General features: G+C 41.7%; 1 protein-coding gene across 12 annotated transcripts in view; it reads left to right on the top strand.

Moving 5' to 3' along the window:
- The window catches only part of unc-13, a 187623-nt gene that overhangs the window by 38993 nt on the left and 126906 nt on the right, over window positions 1-21724 (top strand). For 5 of the 12 annotated variants that reach the window (XM_076690618.1, XM_076690621.1, XM_034340022.2 and 2 more), the window contains exons 6-16: window positions 1627-1716; window positions 9562-9681; window positions 11085-11254; window positions 11507-11700; window positions 12089-12121; window positions 12669-12787; window positions 12981-13167; window positions 13256-13456; window positions 13553-15841; window positions 15917-16020; window positions 16466-16668. In XM_076690618.1, the coding sequence (XP_076546733.1) occupies window positions 1627-1716; window positions 9562-9681; window positions 11085-11254; window positions 11507-11700; window positions 12089-12121; window positions 12669-12787; window positions 12981-13167; window positions 13256-13456; window positions 13553-15841; window positions 15917-16020; window positions 16466-16668 (3710 nt within the window). The remainder of the gene's footprint in view (window positions 1-1626; window positions 1717-9561; window positions 9682-11084; window positions 11255-11506; window positions 11701-12088; window positions 12122-12668; window positions 12788-12980; window positions 13168-13255; window positions 13457-13552; window positions 15842-15916; window positions 16021-16465; window positions 16669-21724) is intronic. The other 7 variants (XM_076690625.1, XM_076690617.1, XM_076690623.1 and 4 more) reach the window with 4 other exon arrangements.

The following is a 21724-nucleotide window of genomic DNA, read 5'->3' as shown; positions in this document are numbered from 1 at the left end:
GCAACGAAAGCCGACGTCGGTTTCGTTCGTTCCTCTTCCATCTTTCCCTATTTCCGTTCGTTCTCTCTTGTCCCTTACCCTCTTGCACATTTCCCTTTTGCGCGTTCCTTCTGTTTCCCGATCCGCGCCAACTGGTTTAATGGAATTCCGTCCAATGCTACCCACCTTTACCTCGTTCTTTCGTGTACCTTTCGTCCGCGTTTTCTACCCCGAAATACCAACGGCCCATCGCTTTGAATATTAAGCTTATCACGATGAAAGAATTTTAACGTTATAGAACGTGTTCTGTTTTTCTATCGCGAAAATGTGATCAACCTATCCAGTTTCTATTTTAGATCAAGGTTTCTATTTTCTAAAGAAGCTAATCTTTTTTCAAAAGTCGCTCGTGCGAACGGTTATTTAGGACGCTTGGATAGTTTGATCGCGTTTTTAAAATCGCTGTTCGCTTGCTCGAATCGAAACCGTGGCTTTGGATCTCGATAGAAGATAAGATCTGTTCTCGCGAAACAGCTAAGCGACTCGTCGCTTCTCTTTCTTCCCTTATCTGTCCGTTTGTTTCTCCCTTAAGTCCTCTCTCCCTTTTCTCTTTACGCTGCTTTCGAGCATTCTCCCTCGGTGAAGATCGACCCGGCCGTCTTTCCTTCCCTTTCGTTTCGGTTCGTTTCGTTTCGTTTCGTTCTTTTGCTCCGTCCGCTTGTCGTTTCGGTGTACAAAGAGTGGGGTGGAATAAGTATCGGAAAATAGATATAGGGAAGCCGCGTGATACGATCAACGGAGTCGAGAGTCTGTTTATCGAAGAAAGTATCGACATGTTCGAGGAACACGCTCGAGACGATGAAAAAGTAAGATGACTATCGTCGAGTCTCCGCGCTAAACCGAATGTTTAATCGCATCATCGAGGACGGTTTAAAGATGGGTCGACGAGTGAAAAACTGCGAATCGATGGGAATCCTGCTGGGAATTTCTTTCTTTTTTTATCAGAACTGATTGAAAGATTGGCAGTTTTGATACGATGAATGATTCCGAATTTTTCGAGTATCAGCTACATTCGAACATTTCTGCATCTTTGAAAGCCACTATGAAGAAGAAGCTGATACGGATAATTAAAGTTCAATAAAGACGTACTCGATTAATTGGAACGTGATCCTAGAAATAGATACCAGCGGGTATCTATTTTCTAACGTTTGATTATATAGATTCAATTGCGCACACGATACTAACAGTGAATTTCTATAGCTGACCTGTTTCTACCTCTTTCTTGGAATTGTTCAAGTTCGATCGAAACAACGCGCCCATGAATGTTGTTCGCAAATTGAGAATACCGTTGTTTCTTTATATACTTCCTCCTTTATTTATTATTGACACTTTGATTCCGCTTTCCTGGCTCCGTACACGAGCGTCGTATCAATCATGCAAGACACCGTATAACTTTGGAGGAAACAAAATCATCGTTCAAGGTAACAAGGAAAGATTTTCGATCGAACGGGGATCGGTTGAGAAACGACTTTTGGTAATCGCTGAGCACACGAGAGATCTCAAATGTTGAAGGGCTGATAAATTAGGACATGATCGCCAATCGGATCATGTAAGGCCGATCTTCAGTCTGATCAGTGTCTGACCAATCAGGAAAGTGCGAACAACGAACGAGATGGAAAAGCCTGCTAACGAGTGAAACAGCAATGCAGTTGCGAGCAGCCCGGCCCATGTGTGGCTCAGGTACCCTCGTCAAGATCCTTGGTCCTGATCGTAGGACCGTCCTGGTTTCAGGATCGTCCTTGATCCCGAGATCTTCGTTTCGCTTTAATATCCTGGTTTTTTTTTCTGACCAATGCATCTGACTTCCACGCGACGTGGATTTCTCGTAGATCGTGAGGCAGATTATTCTTCGACATAAATGACTTTTCGCGAGAAACGATTGTTACTTTCGTGTTAATCGTACGCGATCATATATCAGCCAGTTTATCCGTGAATTCCGTTTATTCCATTCCGGAGAAAGTTCGAGGAAAGTTTGGAATCGAGTCACGCGCACACGATCCACGAGAAATGGAATCCACACTGTTTGTACGTAATTAGCGATACGTAAACCCCTTCTTGCTCGTCAGCCACTGCACCTGAGATTTCTACTTCGATTACTAATTCCACGCCTATCTTCTTTTTCTCTCTCTCTTTCTCTCTCTCTATTTCTCTGTCTCCACCCCTTCGTGCTGTTTTAGAGACGAAACGCGACGTCGAGCGAATCGTCGACGATTGGTCGGTTCACCGGATATCGAAAACCGCTTTAGATATTGTCGAGCGGACGAGTTACGAGTCGAAGGAACCCATCATCGTTAATCACCCAAGTTACGCGTTACTTTCCGCCTAAAGGAAAGAGAGGAACGAATCCTCCGAACAATCCGAGATTACCCGATTTTTATTTATAGCTAAACGTCGATTAAATCTATGTATCGTTTCGATGAGATAACGCGTTCGATTCGATCGCAATACGTAAGTGTACGTTGAAATAGGTGTACATGCTCCGTTAGCGGAGCTTCGCCGCATTTAACGATCCAATATAAATTTAATAAAAGATAACGAAACGTTATCGAGGGAGGGAGTTCCTTCGTACCCGAAGGAAAAGTACCGATTGAATTATAGAAGGTTATTAAGCACCTCGAAGAAGTTACTTCGTTTCACGTATTTTTTTTTTCTTTTTATTTTTTAAGCATTAAATGTAACGAAGAAGGATATCTCTGAAATACAGTTAATTCTTCTTCCTTCGACGCGATTGATCGGCGAAGCTGAGTTCACTTCGGCGTCGAGATTACTTGAAATTCATCGGATTGAAATGACATACTTTTGCTTGTTCCTCGCGCCGCTCGTTTCCTTCGTTTCTCCTAGCTATAATATTCGTTTTTTTCTGTATCACGAATTCCGGTCTCCCGGGTGTTTTCTGTTTCATAGACACGCGTTCTCCTCGAGCGCGTTTTCATTAACTTAATTGTAGGGTCTTTTTTTGAGTTCGAACACGCGTGTTGGATAGGAGTCACGCTATCGAAAGAGTTTGCAATAGTTACTGGCCGTATTTGGATACGATTTAAAGCTTGATTAAATCTATTTTAATTACGCTATCAGTGTGACCGCGTTATCAAACGAAAAATGAAATTCTCTACAATGAAAATGATCGCGATATCTGTAATTTAATATTCCGATCCTTTATCGAGTCGAACCGAGCAATCGTCGCAATTTCCGAGGAAGAAAGATACCGGTACTTGTTTACGAGACACCTGTGCGCCATTTTTACCGCGCGCGAATCGAATGAAATCGTAGAGAATTGAACGCTCGACGTTTCCGCTTTTACGGTCCTCGTTTCTCCTTGTATTCTTTTTCTTGTACGCTACTTTCTTACTGTCTCTATTTCTCTCTCTCTTTCTCTGTTTGTCTTATTGTCGAATGTCGTCAAGAGATTGCGACGACGCGTCGTTGTTACTCCTCAGCTTCGCGATGAAAAGAAGAAAAAAGGGGGAACGGGATTGCAGAAACGGCGCGAGTCACGTTTCGCAAGCTACCCGTTTCCCTGAATCTTTTTCTTTGCTTTTCCAACCTTCAATTTTATACGCAAACTGTTCACGTTGAAGCACAGATCGGTTCGAAGTAGCGACCGAACGTTGCGTGCCTTTACTATTTTCTTTGTTTTTCTTTTTTCTTTTTTTTTTAAATAAATCTTTTTTTCTCTGAGAGACAGCACCGCGTTGTTGAGTGAAGCACGTAGTGAAAGAGAACTTCGTTTGTTCCCTTTAGGAGTAATCTTTACATATAGGGTAGTGATGAGTTGCGATGAGGTGAAAGGAGTACACTCGTAAATCAAACTTTTGCTCGTTTTATTTTCGGTGCTTCGAGTTCACCCAACGAATGATATCACCTCTCGAATGTATTTGCATTTTTATGAATCGTTCATGTTAGATACGTTTCATTTTTATCGTCGATTTTATCGTTAAACGTTTCTTTATCATTTACCTCTAAAACATTTGATCGTTTAATCGTACGGTGTTCGGTGTAGAATTTAGTCACGATATTATAAACGATGGCCGAACGACGAATGAGCAAGCTCCATTCAATTGGTCGATATTAAGTTGAATCGACTGAGAACAGAACTCTCGGAGTTTCTCTCCCCGTGTCCCTGTCATCATTGTTCAGGCATCATTTTGTTTTTAGCACTAAAATCATATTTCGAAAGCACCATGATCGCACGTGCACGCAGTGGCGCGGCGATAGCACAAGAGGGTGGTCGGGCAATGGGTTGGATAAGAATTCGTGACAAAAAGAATGCAGAAAAAAAAGAGGAAATCGTTACCGAGTGAGAATCGTCGATTCGATGCAGAACATCTTTTCAAATGTGAACATGTGAAAGAGGGTACCTGCAGATACATCGAGCTATGGCTGCGACACTGTAATCAGTTACCAATTGTCCGTAGACGTTTTTGTCTCCTTTACCTTCTGATTCTGTTTCTTGCTCCTCTGTTTGCTACACGACTATACATTGCGAATTATTTTCCCCGTCGACTACGGCTCGAATGTACTGACACGATATCGGGATTCGTCGAACACGTATTTTTGGCGAACACCTTGCTGATCGATCGTTCGTTCTATTTTTAAGTACGATTCAGACGTTCAATTAGAATGACGAGCATTTAGAATTAGATTTTATTTCACGCATGACCTAGCATCGTGAAGTTTTTATTACGTTCGTTCGACAGCGTGTTACGATAAGGATACTGTTAATGAATCTATTTTAGTTAGGATCGTGTTATTCTCTAACCGGGTGAAGTCATTTTTCAAAGTTACGGGGCTGATAAGAAAAATATACATGTTTGAAACATACGGTGTACACGTTGCTTGAAGACACGAATTATTTTTAAATTACCATCGTTCCTAATTGACATTGCAGTACCAGAGGCTTTGATAATTTAATACCATTGCAGATATTTTTTATTATTCCTTCCTTGAAAACATTAGAGAAGTGTAAGTGGCGGTGAAAAAGCGAGAGCACCAACGTGAATTTTTTTCGGTGGTTTACTAAATTTTCCATGCACCTTACAGAAAGTGGGACACGCAGGTATTCGAGGCAGACACGTTGCGCGTTACCGTAATTTTATCGTTCTACACAATTTTATGATACGAAGGTTTATTCAGATTTTGAAATTTCATCGTAAATTCAATTGATGCATTTATTTCGAAAATTCCCACGCGAACGTATGAATGATTATTACGAAACGATTGTGATTCGAAAACAATGCCCGATAAAACAAACGGAGTTGTAAATTAACCTTTGAAATTAAGACCAGGCTCTACCCTTTATGATGATTAATAAAGCTTTCATCTTTTTAATGCTCACTGGGCCGTCTCACGATTCTCGTCGACGAGAAATTCGGGTCGACAAAAATAGACTAATTACACGCTTTCGGTTGATCAGCGAATCGTATTAACTGGCCGAACGAGTAAACCAGAATGTACGAGATTAGAGGGAAAGGTGGCGAAGGGTGATTAGCGAAACTCAGACGACTTTTCACGGATTTAAACTTTCCTGGTATCTGGTCGAGTCTGCATGCGGGTCACCGTTTCTATTCCACCTTGAAACACGCTAATCCATCCTGAGGATAGGGATGAAACAATATCGGGCCGGGGCGAAAGGTCTGACAAGCACGACCCTGCTTTAAAAGTCAAATAGACGATCCTAGTGGAAAGTTTAATTAAGCTGATTAACTTTACGGTACTGTCACGGTTTCTTGATGATTCTTACGCGACAAAAGTGTACTTCGCTGGTTAAACACTTTCCTGCGGCTGTTTGCCAAAAATGGTTCCTCAAATAGAAAATTCAACGTTTTATCTATCGAACGTGAAAAAACATTCATCGTATTGGTTGTAGGGCGAGTTAAAGCTAAAAATCATTATCCGGATAGTTGCATATCGTGAATCGTGACCGGCGACGAGCTCGACACAAGTAGAGCCAGAAAGGGAACTCAAGGCTAAGGAGGAAGGCAGTTTCTGTTGACAAAGACGGTCTCCGCGTGGACGTTTCTTCCTCTTCTCGTTGTTTCCCCTTCTTCGGGAAGTTTGTCAATAGTAACGTGGACGGGCAGCCGTTAGCCGTTGCTCTTACCGTTGCATTCGTTTCGGAATCGATCGCGACACACCGCGAGACCAGAAGCTAGCAGAAGCTCGACCGAGAACGCGACAAGAAAGTGGAAAATACTTTGATCCCCGCCTGAAGGGTTGGAATGGCTGAAGTGCAGCCGGTAGGGGAGATTTTTTTTTTTCTTTCTTTACTTTAAAGAGACGTCCCAGTGCCAGGGTGGAGGACCCCGATGCACTTGGAGCGGACGGGTAGAAGGGGCGGGGGAGAGGGGGTGCGGTGAAACCCTCGCCAACAGGGATTGGGGTGGTCTCAAAGAAAAGAACTACTCGCGCTGCCGAGACGCTCTCCTGGCAGGGCTTGACCCTTTTTTTAATTGCATCCAGACCAAAGTTAGAAACAGCGAACGGTGCCTTCCTCGACCGACACAGAGGAACATCGTGTAGACGTGTTGGTGAGGTAGAATAAACGAAAGACGAACGGGACAGTCGGGTCGCGGTTGGTCGTCCGAAGAAATTATACACACTGCACGTGACGAACCACAAAGTCGTATGTGCCTGTACGCGATGTTCGTACGTACGTAGGAAGTAAAACGATGGAATGCAAAATATGTAGGTCAGGGTCGTGCTTAGAGGATCGAGTTCGTTTCCTTTTTTTCTCTCACTCACCCCTTGTCCGCCATCCCCTTCTAGTCTATTTTTCCCCCCTCTGTTCCTGCTTCAAATCCGACATTAATGGGCTCGTGCCGGCGTATTACACTTTTGACATTATTAGAGAGAGAGAGATTTTTGCTGAGAATCAGGGATTAGGGGGTGGCTTGGACGTTCTCTTCGGGTTTGCGAACGGCTTCCTCTTGGGCTACGTCTTTAATGTTCATTAACAGTTCGTTCGGTTAATCCTGTTTGAGAATAAGCTCGTGCAATTATTTTGCCGAGTAATTGGAACCCGTTAACAAGACCGAGTAATAATCTCCTTGCTTCTCTTGGGGTTTATGAAAATCTTTTCCATAGAACATTTGGCTGACTGCTTTTTAAGGATTTTTATTTCAACGAAAAGAACATTATCACGCATCTAGGTTTGCTCGACGAGAAGTTTCTTGAATGAGCGTTTTATCGATTTTGTCGAACAACAGAGACCCGCTGCCAACAATAAAAGCAACATTCGCGTGACTGAGATGCGTTTCCAGTTGCATACGAACTTGCAATACGTAATTCTATGCAACGAGTTAAATTTACTAAGTAGGCTATTTATAAATACGCACGATATCATTTACATAGTTTCACTTGCATGTTCGATGCATTCTGATTTAACAATTTTGTGCCCAATATTGTTTGAAAAAGTAATATAATTTGTACAGATTTACCACCAATCGATTCACGTATTCCTCTACTCCAATTCCTCTGAGAACTTGTATTCTTTTCAATTGATAGGAATCAGAAGCAATCGATTGGTTACTTGTCAGATTGCAGGTCAAAAACTAGGCAAAAGAAATAACTGTTGCAAATATTACTTTCGCGGTACTTAAGGTATGTTAGGAAAAAGTAAACAAACTGGGTCAGCTGTAAAAGTGATCTAAATCGAAATCCTTAATAGTCTCGTTAAAACTTTCACGATATGGTAACCAGATTGCATCACTTCATAATTCATCGAGAACACGAAAGCAAAGGTTAAATATTCATCTGTGTTTTATTTTTAATCATGTTTCTTGCTCTTGGTGTTTTCTTTTATTTATGCATTGTTCATCTCTCATATTTGCTTACATATAATACCATCTATAGAATTGTCACCTCATCTTCATTCCATATTTATTTTACAAAATTTTTGTTAGAATAATCGCTAATTTTGTATAGACATAGAATATTGCATTTTATCTAGATGAAGCAGGAGAAAAAAAAGTAATAAAACTTGACGTAGACAGTCGGGTATAGTCGTTGTCCGAAAAAGTCTTAAAACGAAAGTAAATGTTTGCAAGTTCTAAGAAACAAGAAACACGCAAAGTCGTCGTCGGAATCTATAAAGAGACTTTCATAAAGTGCTCGTGAAAGTTTAATGTGGTGACTTCAATATGGATGAAAGAACTACAACATCTGGATTGTATAAACAGGAACCTTATAGGACAGTTTATCGAGGTAGTTGTGTAAAATTATGGTCTTCATTTCAGGGATGAATTAAACAAGGAGTCAATAAATAAGTTATTAGAGTTTCAGAATCATTGAAACAAAGTCAAAGAAACATTTACTTCTTCTTCTTCTTCTTCTTATTTTCCTACGTTAAATTCATTCGAGAAGTTGTGATTGCTCACGAAACACCCTGTGCAAGAGCCATCGAATTTCCATGAAGCAATCCGTTTCCAGTTCACCGAGAGGGTGGTCTCAAGCTTTTGATCGCTACTGCACAGCATCTCTCGTTTTCATTTAGGGTTTAAGTCGCTAGTTTTGTTCCCACTCGAGACGCGAACGTACCGAGTTAGAAATAGGAATTCTCGAAATCGTTGGTTGAACGATAGAAAGGGGTAAGACAAAGGAGATGGTGCACGATAAATTGATGCAGACAACGTAACAGGGTTTTGCTAGACAACGTTTCCGTTCCTCTTTCTCGGCCTCGCCGTCAGCCAAAGGGTTTCGACGCGAGTCAGACGATTGCGTAATAAATCGCTGTTAAGCCGTCGAATCAGCTACGCTGCGTAGATCCGAACGTTTACGAGGGAATCTCTAAAGGACGTCGCGAGTTATACTTCATTTAGCCGCGACATTAATAAACCGGTGAAACGAGCAAGACCGCAGGTCAATTTACGCGGCTTAGGATGCCTTGCACACCATATAATTACGGTTCACTGTAAATTGCTCGGCGACGTGCGCTAATTATGCGAGAACTTTTCAGAGTATCAAAGGTATGGCACTTAATTCGCTAATCGTAACACTTATCGCTTATCGTTGTAGATCGTTTCGTGGATATTCAACAAACTTCGTGAAATTTATTTAAAACTCTAATCTAATCAGCTGCTACAAAAATACTGCAACCTTTCATAGGTTTAGGTCAGGGTTTACTTTCTTACGACCCCGGTGCAATTCAACGCGTCGAAGGAACTCCTTTCAAAAGCGAAATTCCAATCATAAAAAAGTTATTACAAAATGATTAAAACGCTTTTCGAGCGCAATTCGCGAAGGTTTTTTTACGGTGCAAGTGTCAAGCAACGTGTACGCCGCTTTATAACCGCGCGAAGAACGCGTAATGCGAGTTTTCTTTTAAAATAACATTAAAAATCTCTTCTAACCGTGAGTCTATTAAAACGAAAAGGGATGTAGCACCGATATACGCGAATCGAGGAGAGACGGCCTCCTCGTTTCCTTATCCAAATACCTGTAAAAGTAATCGATGCAGAATTAGAGAGAGTAGATATCCTCGAGAGTCGCGATTAACCATTTCCCCACCGATGTCTATCTTTCCGAAAGACCCTGAGAACACGGAGGCGGCGGATCTGCAGAGGAAGCTGGAAATGCTGAACAACATGATGGACCAGGAAGCAAGAGCCGAACAGGCACGACGACAGATATTGTACAATATAGGCCACTGTAAGTACTCGCCAAGTCACTGTTTAAGTGGCTGCTGTTTTATTCGAATGACTTCTCCGAGATACGAGAGGAACGTTCCCGATCAATTCTTATACTTGAATCGATTCGCTAACGCAGTCGTTGCTTCCCCTAATTTCACCTGTCATTTATGACATAATTGACACACGTGTAACGTACAGTTGACACTTGAATATTTCTTTCTTAACTTATTTTGTTAGAAGAATATAGTAGCACCACGTTGTTCACCAATTTTCACATTGTTCAAGGGTCAACTGTAATGATAAATTAACGTATACACAAGTGTAACTAGAATTTCAAGTAGTTCGTGTAGTCGTAACGATTACAGCTCTCTCTGTCTCTCATAGAAGCTTTTATTCTTGGTATTCAGAACGAATTCGTTGGAACGCTATTCCCGAACAGCTAGCAGAGGATTTTCCGCTGCCAGCTTTTCGCCTAAAAATCGATTCGACGTAATGCTAGTTTTTCTCTACGATCAGCGACCATAACAGCGCTTTATGCAGTTGCAATTGCATTATCCACGGAGTGTGCACGTGGGGTATTTTCATCTAATAAGCAGAATCGAAACGCCACCCCTATTGTGGTTATCGACCATCGAGCATCGTCGGTAACTTACCCCTTCAAATGTCAACCCTTGTTCAAAGACCAATCTATCAACCAGCTATCATTGGATCATCGCATCCCCGGCATGATAATACTTAAACAATTAACATCTTTTCTCCGTTTCTTTCTTTCTATGTAGAAGAACTTATCGATCTACCTGTATTTTTTTTCTCCTTGTTCTGTGGATCTCTGTCGTTCCCTGAACAAAAGAATTCTTGAAACATATCAAACATATATCCACGAGACGAACGAACATATCGCATGGACATCAATCGTTTCTCTCCCCCGTTAGTGCACTCTTTCAATTTTTTGGATTCGTCCAATATCGACCAATTTTCCGTTTCGGTGAACCTTCGAAATTATTCGCGAGCAACGTGTTTCGTGGAATTACGATTACGTTTTTTCTTTTTAATTCGTAATGTGTCGATTTTTACTGTGAATAAAAAAAAAACAAAAAAACAAAGAGAAGATAGAAACTCATCGTGGTTCATTCTCGATACAACTTGGACAATTTGATCGTCCTTAGGGAATCGTGATATATTTTTAGCAAATTTATCTCTGCATCGTATATTTAATTTTATTCGCAAGGGAAACTGTTTTGCTTCGAATTTAATTAACCCACATATATAAGGAGAGTGATTTTGAATCGCACGAGCTAGTGAATTTACATGATTCTTTGCATCGAAACCTTTGTTTCTGAGAGATGCGAGCCTGACGATTGTTTCGAAATAAAATATTTCCCCTGTCCTGTGAAGAACATTAAATTCGGAATTGCCTTTCAGCGGGTTACTCAGAGGATTCGGACTATACGTCAGACCTGAATTATCCAGTAGGCGGACAGGGCGCAAACAGCTCGGCTTCGCAGTTTCGTACCGCTGCCAACCAATTGGCTACCCCTCAAAGATCTCTCGAGACCTCGAGAGAAAATAGCTACGAGAGGGACGATCATCAGGTATTGCTTGATCGATACTTCCATTGCCTCTGTTTGTTAATTACGAAACATCGTATTGTGAAAATCAAATCGAAAAGTTGACGCAACTCGACAGATTTCAAATATTATAAAATACAAATTTTATTTGACCGTATTGACGTTCGACGATAGATAGAAATTACAAGTTAGCGTTAGTTCGTAGCGTATAGTTGTAATTCCCTGAAGAAACGTGTTCCTCGGGATCGATGCGTCATTAATTTCGTGTGCTATCAGATTCCAGCCACAGTTGGAGGAAGACTAGCTCCAAGCAATTACGGAAATTACGGTGGATCAGGCCACAGTCCACGATACGACGAACCATACCCAGAAGAAGGTCCACCGCAAAGGTATTCTCAGTCTCAGCACGCTTCAGAATCTTCCGAGCCACTCTTCTACAATAGTAGACCAAGACACTATAAGGAGTACAGGTATTTGACATTTACCCAGCCTTAAAACACAAATATACTACACACGAAATCGGTATAGAGTACGAACACGTTACAAGTCCTTACAGCAATACTTCTTCCTTTGATAAATTACTTCAACTACAACAATTAGTAACTTCTTTCATTCTTTCTCTTTTTTCTTCTTCTTCTTCTCCTTATCTGTCTCTTTCTCTTCTGCTGCTGCTGTTGTATTGAGAAATTATAACTTGAATCAAGTAACTCCAATTAACAGGGTCGTGCATTGAGAAGGATATCTGACTGATATATTAAATGAATTCAATTCGAGAAAATTTGTACGACCCTGATCGTGTATCGCGACATGTCCGAGGAACAAATCGTTTATTCTTTCTTTTTTCTTTGCCTGATTTAGAAGACGGAAGCACACGTGGGATTACGAGGACAGGTACGAAACGAGTACCCCAATGGTTTCGTGAGAAAGTTCTACGATTTTCATCGCATATTTCACATATGTCTTTCATTTAGCATTTTGCTTTCTCATTTGTCCGTCACTGATATAGTCAAGTGTTATATTTCACAGCAACAACAGTGCACACAGACATGTATAGTCTATCACAGAAAATAGTTTTAGCTTCTCGATTACCTAAATCTTTTTCAATATTTTTCGAACTCGTTTCACGAAGAGACAAGAAAGTACGATAGTCCATTAAGAGTTTCGTAGGATAGAGAAAATTATACAAAGAAAATTATCGTATGTTAGGGTAATAGTTTACGTTCAATGGGTTATGAAGAATGCATTGAGCATCCACAGGTAGTTGCATGGCGCAGTTAGCGGTGCTACGATAGTCGAGGAGATCGTTGGAAATGTCTTTTAACAAAGCGTATCGCTCGTTTCCCAAGGAAACGTTGTCATTTCACGCGGGTCATTTCATCTCCGCTTCTATCTCTCGCGATTATTGCGATTTTCCTTCATCGTTGTTCCATGATTTCAGCCAAGACGGCTGGTACAGCGAGGGTTATGACTATCACGGCACGAGACTCGACGAAACGAGGATCTACAGCGATACCGAGTACTATCCGAGTACCACTACGAGCTCCTCCAGGCGAAGAGGTATGATATTATCCCCCCGGTGTACGGCACGAATATTCCCTCCTTCCCCTTGTTTTCTGAACAAGAACGAATACGTGACTGCTTTTGTTCCATGTAAAAGCAACACGAATCACGTTCTTTTCTTGTACACGTGTAAGAAACGACAAGAGAAGATTGTAACATGCTTTTCTTTTTCTATTGTGTACGTAAACAGCCCCTCATAGAAGACCGTCTTTGGAAAGACAGATGACTTTATACGACGACCACTCTTATTATACCGATGGATATAGCAGCGACGGAAGAGTAGGGAAAATGAGTGCCACGTATCCGGAATGCCAGACGGATATCAGATACAATGAGTACTACGATAGCATCACAGGATACGGCTATCAAGATGAAAGGTAAGTGTTTCGAATTGTACCGGATATCTATTTCGATACGTGCATTGATCCTTTTCTGGTTTTAATTCTTCGATGTTCGATATGTCAGTAGGTACGGTCAAGATGACGAGGACAGACAATGGGATAGTGGAGGGAAATGGTATCTAGGAAGTAGTACCTATTACGAAAATAAAAGGAATAGGAAAACGCTTCCACAGAGGCCTGCATCTAGTATTGGTATTCATCGACCCGATTATAGACCAACAGTTACCAGACAGCGCAGCTATGAATCGGAGGAACTCAATTACAGGTATTACAACAATCAGTTCGCCTTCCTTCGTTTCTGTTCGTAAGCAATGTTTAGCAAAACAAACGTGAAACACGTGTGGTTGTGTTTGCTTCGCAGTAGTCACAGTACTCGTCGTAGGAAACCGCTTCAACCACAGCAACGACCTTCGTCTCGTACAGAAGGAACAGGAAAGAAACTACCTCCGACACCAACAACGCCAAGCAATGTTGTTATCAATCGTAAGCTTGCCTCCTTACCTGCTACACCGAGCAGGCAACTGCCAAAGACTAGAACTCCTTCCGAGGAGAGCTACTACAAGTCTGACTACAACGAGGACTATAATTACGCTTATCGCAGCCAAGATAACTTACCTCAGGATACCTACATTGACAGTATATATAGCGAGCAAAGTGGTTACGACCAGATGCACGTGCCTGGTAAAACTCAATACGCTGAGGATAGTCAATATGGGTCCAGTTACACGCCCCAGGTCGATGACCATTATGGTCGTTCGTATCAAGAGCCACAGACACAGGATACGTACGATCAAACGTATTTACAGAACTCGTACAAGGACGAGTATCAAAAGCCTTACGTGGAACAAAACACTCAGGTTTATCAGGATACGTATCAGGACATGACATATCCAAACGCGAGCCAACCGAACGATCAGTACACTAGCCAACCGAACGATCAATACAGAAAAACCAGCAGAGATATGATAATCGATGATAATTATCAGGTGATGGGCTTCGATAAGAACAACGTACAGTATCAAGACAGAACGAAAGTGCATCCTTACAAAGAAGATACGTATCAGGAGCAATACGAGGATTACAGCGTGTCCGTACCGTCGAGCGTATACGACCAAAACAACGTGACAAATACCTATAATCAGTATCAACAAGATCAATACGATTCTCAGTACAATATAAATACGTCGACAGGTTATCAGAAATCCTATCCAGACACGTACAATCAGGAGACATATAAGACGGAAGTTTACGATCAGGATACGTACAATCAGGGCACTTACAATCAAGAAACTTACAAGCAGGATACTTACAATCAAGAAACTTACAAACCGGACACTTACAAAGAGGATACTTATAAACAGGACACTTACAACCAAGGTACATATATTCAGGACACTTACAACCAAGAAACGTACAATCAGGGTACGTATAATCAGGAAACATACCCCCAGGATACCTATACTCAAGACACCTACAATCAAGTACCCATTACGTCACAGAGTAATTACGAAGACGCTTATAGTAAACCCCAGAAAGACTATGTTGATTATCAAACGCCGTACACTAAAGAAGAAACCGTCACTACAACGTACAAGAACGAGTACGAGGAACAATACCAAGACTATCCTGATCAATACGAAGAGTCTTATCACGATTCTTATCCAGGATCATTCGAGGAACGTTACAAAGACAGTCCATCTGCTAGTACGGAGAGGAGATCAAGCGAGGTTCCAGAGTTATCGGTAACTACTCCGAGAGGTCAGACCAGACCGAATGGATATCAGTCAAGCGAATCAGATTATTATTTCACTTCCCAAGAAAGTCAGGATTTATCGTCGACTGGTCTGTCGAGAAGAAAGAAACTCGAGAAACGCGACGCTAGTCCGCTAGTCCAACAGAATACCGATTCTTTGGAATCTAGGGACGACGAACTGAAGGAGTCCATCGAAACTGCCGTGAGTTCAATTAGTAGCATACCGCAGAAGAAAGTAATCAGCGACTATTCAACAGCTGGTGACTCCAGTCCTGCTGCCCCTACTTTGACCGAGTCCCCGCAAAGTACGGTGCAGCCTTCGACAACGATGGTCAATCACGTCACACCCAATCACGTTCCACCCAGTATGACAGTGACGGCAATGGTGCACCCTACGACCACAGCAAATGGGAAACGTTTAACTAGAGCCGAATCCTATCAAGAAGAGGTGATAGAAGACGAAGAGTATCCAGAAATCATTCCGAAGGAGCCGCAAAGGAAGGACTCGCAGCTGTCGCATCAGAGCCAACTCAGTCAGCATTCTTCTCAGCATAGTCAGCACTCACAGAAACCGAAACTGACCAGAGGCGATTCTTATGCTTCCGATCATTTCCCTGAAGAATCGTACAGTAGAAGGAGTTCGTATGCTCAGCCGACGAGAAAAGATTCTTTCTCTTCGACCACCCAAGAAAGCTTCAAACCGCCCTTAACGAGAACAGACTCTTATCAGAAGAGAGGTAGTTATGGACAGAATTTCACCGCTCCACAGCCTATCTCTAGAGCTGAGAGTTATCAGCGTGGCTATTTCAAAGACCAGGACTCGATAGAGGAGCCGGAAGTCGGTATAAGTAACGCTGTGAACGATGATTACAAGATGAGGGACGAACCTCTTGAAAGGTGACTACTAAGAATTAGAATTACATTTTAAGTTTTGTCGATATATCTAATGATTTTAATATTTTCTATACGAAGGTACGAACGAGCAGATGAAGCAATGATTCGTGGCTCTCGAGAGGGCTCGTTGGTGGATGCCTACAAAACATCACCTCCGATGTCGCACACTGAAAGTCCACGTGGTAAGTCTACCTTTCAATACGTTATCATTTTAATTATATGATTGGAGCGAAGCTCCGCTATTAAATGACTAGTAGGAATTTTTTTCTGACTTTTTAACTCAAAAACTAGAATATCAATTTTGACCATTCTTTGCAAACCGATCACAGTGGTCACTGTGAGTGTTTATATAGAATAAAATCAGAGATCGGTGGTGTCTTTGAGGAATGGTCACAAAAACCGATACCCATGTTAAGTCTATGAGAGAAATTGTGTTCTTTGAATTTGTGTTCCGCCACATTATCAACAATTAAACAGTATTTTTAATTGCTATATTGTGTCCCAACTCTGTTAAAGTAACTTTTACTGTAAATCAATCGCTTCGCTCCAGTATATCAGCCACGAAGCGGATGGCGGTCTACTAAATATTAGAACGATGCAGTCAAGTTTTCAATTGTTCATCCACAGGGAGTATAACGAAACAAGCATCCTTGGAAGAAAGTGTTCAGATGGACACTCCACCGAGGAGTCCACCCGAACCACCACCTGACGAGGAACTTCTCGAGATGGTCGGTGCTGCACCTGTGCCTACCCAGCTAAAGGAACGACCGGAAATGACAGCCAGACAACGATGGCATTGGGCGTACAACCAAATCGTCATGCAGTTACGGGTGAGTAATCTCTATCAGTTCGAATAATTATTAAAATCAGTTTGTCGAGGAGGAAAGAAAATAACTATCCCTTTCATCGTAAAGCTAGTCAACGACCTCACTGGCGACCTTCCGAAAAATGCGGCTTTGAATGCCGGCGACCCGCATTTTTCTACTTAGTCCTTCGTTGATACAACAATGGCCTTGTCAGTCATTACCTTCGCGTTGTACCGATTCGTCACGTACAATTGTCATTTTATAGACTGCACCTACGGGTTCTGTAGTTTATCGCCTGTGTACATTGTCACTGATTGTTGATTTAGAAGGTCGCCACGAGTTTGTTGATCTTTGCCCCTGGATCGTAGGATAGGTTTTGAAGTAAATCTGAATCATTTGAGAACGATTCAGATAAGTTAATAAGACGAGTAGGTTTCGTTTTACGAAATTTTAAACAAAGTACTAAGAAACTTAATGAATTATGCAAACAGTGCGAATGAATTTCATAGTCTGCAACAGTCAGAATCCTTAAATGAAATGAGATACAGTTCGCTAATAAATTTTGAAATTTAATTAAATTGAAAATCGGAATTTCCTTTGATTATTTCAAAAGATCATTGGTTTGAGAATGTTACGCACGTCCCAGAAAGCAGAAACGCACGAACACATAAATTACGAGCAATATGTCGCGATATCGCGTTGGAAACAATAGCCGAGCCGTTATCTTCGCGAGCTATTGTAAACGTACAATGAATGTTCATTAACGGGAAGAAATACGAGATTATGCACATGTACACTTGCACATATACACAAAAGAGAAGTATGCGATAGCGAATGCAATACTGTTTATTCCCGGTCGTCTGGAAACACGGCGAAGAAGAAAAGTTTTTTGAAATTAAGCCTCGAAAGAAAACCTTGGCTGAAATAAAATGTGAGTCTACCCGGCTGCCTTGTTACCTTGAAAATACGTCGCTCGTCAGAATCGCGAACGTGGATTAACAACCGGTGACACGAAACTTCCATTAACGCAACCTTGTCGCCCGATCGTGGCGCCCTAAGTACGCACCTGACGCGCTCCTGGGAGTCGGAATTCTGCTTAAATATACAGGCTGTTTCAGAAATAAAATTGTCAAATTTTAAAAGTGCATTCTACTCATTGCAAAATCAAATAATTTTTGTCTACGACAGACTCTGGCAACTGCACTTCATTAAAATAAATTTCAATCAGTTTCAAGTAAAAATCGTTTAAAGTCAGCTATTTCTGAAGCACCTTGTATACTACTAGAGAAATTCACCACCACAATGGAAAATGTAAATTCGTAGAACCAACAAGGTGGGACGAAGTTGGCCCACTGCGACACTACTGTTTGCTCTCGCAAGTCCGGCTCTCAAAATTGCACCGGAATCAGCCAGCTTTGAATTGCCGCAGTTGTACCTACTGCGAATATACAATTTGCATTTTCTACGAATCGATCACGAAGATGCAAAACGTTTACGTCAATGTTACGCTTGGACCCGCGTTCATCAACGTTGCGTTTAATCAAAGATTTAATTGTAAAATCGAGGCCGGTGTAATTTCGTTTTGGATGGCTGGAATGAGATAATTTTGACGTACAAAAGGCTCGAGCTGTCGGGGATACGAAAGCACAGGGGTTGATTGCATTGAATATGGAATGTTACAGTTAACCCCCTTCACTGCTGTGCTCTCTTCGTGACGCTGACGTCTAATAAATAATTCGTTTGTTAATTATTTTAACACGTTGTCTCTCACGTTACTCATAGGTAGCACTTTGTTTTCTCTCTTGTTCATTGAAAAAAACTCGTTACAAAAACTTTTGAAAAGTACCTTAGCAGTTTGTAACCAGTTCAATTCATTTATAGTCAGACTGCCTTGTAATGGATTGAATGCATTTGAATGCATTTGTACGTAACACCTATAGAAGCAATTGTAGATCAAAAGCTTGGCAGAAGCGATAATTGAAATTTCAGCTAACTTCACCGAAGTGAAATTACTTCACTTACTACTTCAACTGCATATTACTCATTCCCCTTGCGTATCTACATAGGAAGAACGATCGAGAATAATCATTATTCCGGGAAATAACTGAAGCTGATTTGCTTGATAATTTGAAATAACGTTCATCCGTCATTCGGGAAATTTCTCTCTGAAAATTCAACGTATTTTTAATCCGTGTCCATTCATTTTTATCTCGAACAGATTTTTCATGAAATTTCTCTCTGAAAATTCAACGTATTTTTAGTCCATGTTAATCCCATTACTATCCCGAGCATCTGTCTTCTCATGAAATATTTTTAAATTTTTTAATAAACGACGGATTAAGAGGTTTCTTGGACTTTGAGATTATTTCACGGACTATAATATTCAGCTACCGAGTGTCCTTTATGTTTATCCTATATTTTGCTGCTGCAAGGAATAACAAGGGAAATCGTTTATCTGAAAAGCTTTACGGGAGACGAGGCTTTTTGTTGGCTGTAACCGTTTGACTGAAGCGATTTGCAAGAGCTCACAGACGTCCGCGTCCGTTACCGTTATACCTTATTCTGTACGAACCGCTGAAACGGCTTTCACGTGTAGAAACGTTTTTATCCGTGACCGTTTCCAGACTCGACGAATCACGAGGCATTACCTTATGTCTGATAAATTTCCTTACTAGCAGTGTTTTATTATTCGCATAAAACTGCGCTTTTCTACCCTCCAGCCACGCTAGGTCTGCGTTTTAGTTGGCTCTCTTTTGTTCGGCTACTTTTTGCGCTAACCTTCTGGACGGCTGATCTTTGCGATTTTCTTTTTACGGAAAAAGACGATGGATCATCCGATAAGTTTCTCTGTGATATGCATTTTCATAAAAATCTGCCATGTCTTTGATAGGAGATAAAGCATGAGTTCCTGAGGATATTTCTCTTTTAGTACACTTTTAAAATTTGGCAACACGTTCCTTTACCCCATAGAAAGTAAAGTGACATTTTCTTCGCGATAGGACTTATTAAGGCGACGATATCTATGTAGGCCAAACCGCAATCGGAAACCCGTATGTCGGTTGGGCAGCGTGCAGAGTTAGTGGTATCACCTTCGCCGTCAAGGTTTTCCCTCCCTCCATTTCGTTATCATCGTTGCCACTTGTCATTGCGAACGAACGAGTTCGTCAGTATCGTATTAGTTTACCGGACGTCGAGCGACGCGATACGATGGAAAATATAAAAAACCGTCCAGTCTGATCGAGGAATCTGTTTTGTTTCCACGATTCTGGACAGACGTAGGGCAGTCGAAACGCGTGAAAGAATCGACGGGCAGGCCAGGGGAAAGCAAGCGAAAGCTGTAGCCACTGTATCGATCGTTATTAGGCTTTTATTAGACGGAAGTGTTGTCGATAGCTGCCGCAAAGGGTACATCTGCACGGGGGGTCGTGTTAACTTAAGTGAAAATATCACCAAGAGGTCCGTCAGTCAGGAGCTGACCACCTCCTCTGCCTTAATTCCCGCACGATCTGTCAGAGTTTGTTCGTGTTCTTCCTCGAAGCAGGATGTTTTTCGCCACTGTTAACCGCGTTTCATCCTTGTTTTGCGAACGAAAAATCACCTGTCGTCGGACGAGTAGTTAACGGGTAATTTGTGATCAATAAATGGGCGAAGGAACAATTTGGTTGGATCTTTCGTCAGGGTGAACTGAAGTGTCGTACGATGGTGAAGTTTAATCATTTGAATGTTGCCCGTTGTTAAAGAAGAAATTTGTTGTAAAATTTATCGAACACGGAAAGCGCACTAGAAATTGTAGCTTCCGAAGTCTGATAACAACTGACCGGAAGGGTTTAAACTGCAGACCGGACGTGGCTGTATCGTGCGGATAATGCTGCCTTCCGCGTGGCCACGGGGTTGACTTTCATCAACGTGACATGGAATTTCCTAGAATTTATTGAGCACCTATTCTCGACATCATTTGCCGTAACTGTTACTCGATATTTTTGTAAGATCCTTTTAAAGACCTTGATAGGTGTATTTTACAAAATGGAGACTCGTGAGAAATCGACCGAATGGGCCTTGTTGTTCCCATTAAAGGCCGGCTTATTCGCCATGAAATCCTCGTTGTCTTCCAAGAGCGTGAATCGCGAGAAAGAACGAATAGCCAAGAAGAATCAGCTAATGCAGCCGAGAATACGACGAGGATCCTCTTTGTCGGATTTGGACAAGCTTCAAAGCAAACCGATCCTCCCAGACGTGGTGAGATCGACGGAGAAATGTTCCGAGTCGCTTCCACACTCGCCAGCCCTGTCGAGAACGAATCTTCAGCTGGGTAATATATACGTGAGAGGAAGCATAGGCGATCTGATGAACATGAAGAAGTACGGCGCGTCTACGTGGAGCGTGAGAAGCGAAAGTTTGATCGCCAAAGCGGTGCCATTGAGCACCGTGACACCCAGGCAGAGTCCACCGCTCGAAAAGAGCGTCGAGGATTTCGAAGATGAGCTGGAAGAGGATGACTTTCATGTCCCCGGAAAGCCTCTAACTTGCGCCCAGAGAACGCAGAGGCTCAGTAAACTCATCAAGAAACAGAGGCGCATGATGGTCTTCAGTCCTCGAACCCTCAAGCGAGATCTCGTAAGTTCTGGTAAACACGAGAAGAAACGAAAGGATTTAATTGTTCCAGTTTTCGCTGAAAAATATCTGGAAGCGTTTTGAGTGCACAACAATAGGTTTATCTTGTAGTTAAATAATTAGACACTCAAGTGATGGTTTCATTTTTTTAATCGAAACTCTGGGCAGTCATCCTTAAAATAAAAATAAGGCAATTAATTTTCATTTCAATGCCGTGCTTCCGAGCAACAGGCTGAATACCTGACACGTACATTTTATAAATCAGCTTTTAAAATTTTTATCTCCAGTTTTACGATTCATCATACGTATCGGCGTTTCATATTCTTCCATACATGTTTTATATATTAGGAAATGGATGTTTTACGCGTTAGGGGTAGTCGCGCACGCATCGGATTTAAAGAATAACCTTATCGAGCGTAGATGGTAAAGGTGAGAGGAGCTGAACCTTCAAATGCCTCGTTAAACTTGA

Source organism: Osmia lignaria, chromosome 10 (genome assembly GCF_051020975.1).
Source record: "Osmia lignaria lignaria isolate PbOS001 chromosome 10, iyOsmLign1, whole genome shotgun sequence".
NCBI lineage: Eukaryota > Metazoa > Arthropoda > Insecta > Hymenoptera > Megachilidae > Osmia > Osmia lignaria.
The sequence above is the reverse complement of the archived record's forward strand: the minus strand, read 5'-3'. Positions and strand labels throughout refer to the sequence as shown.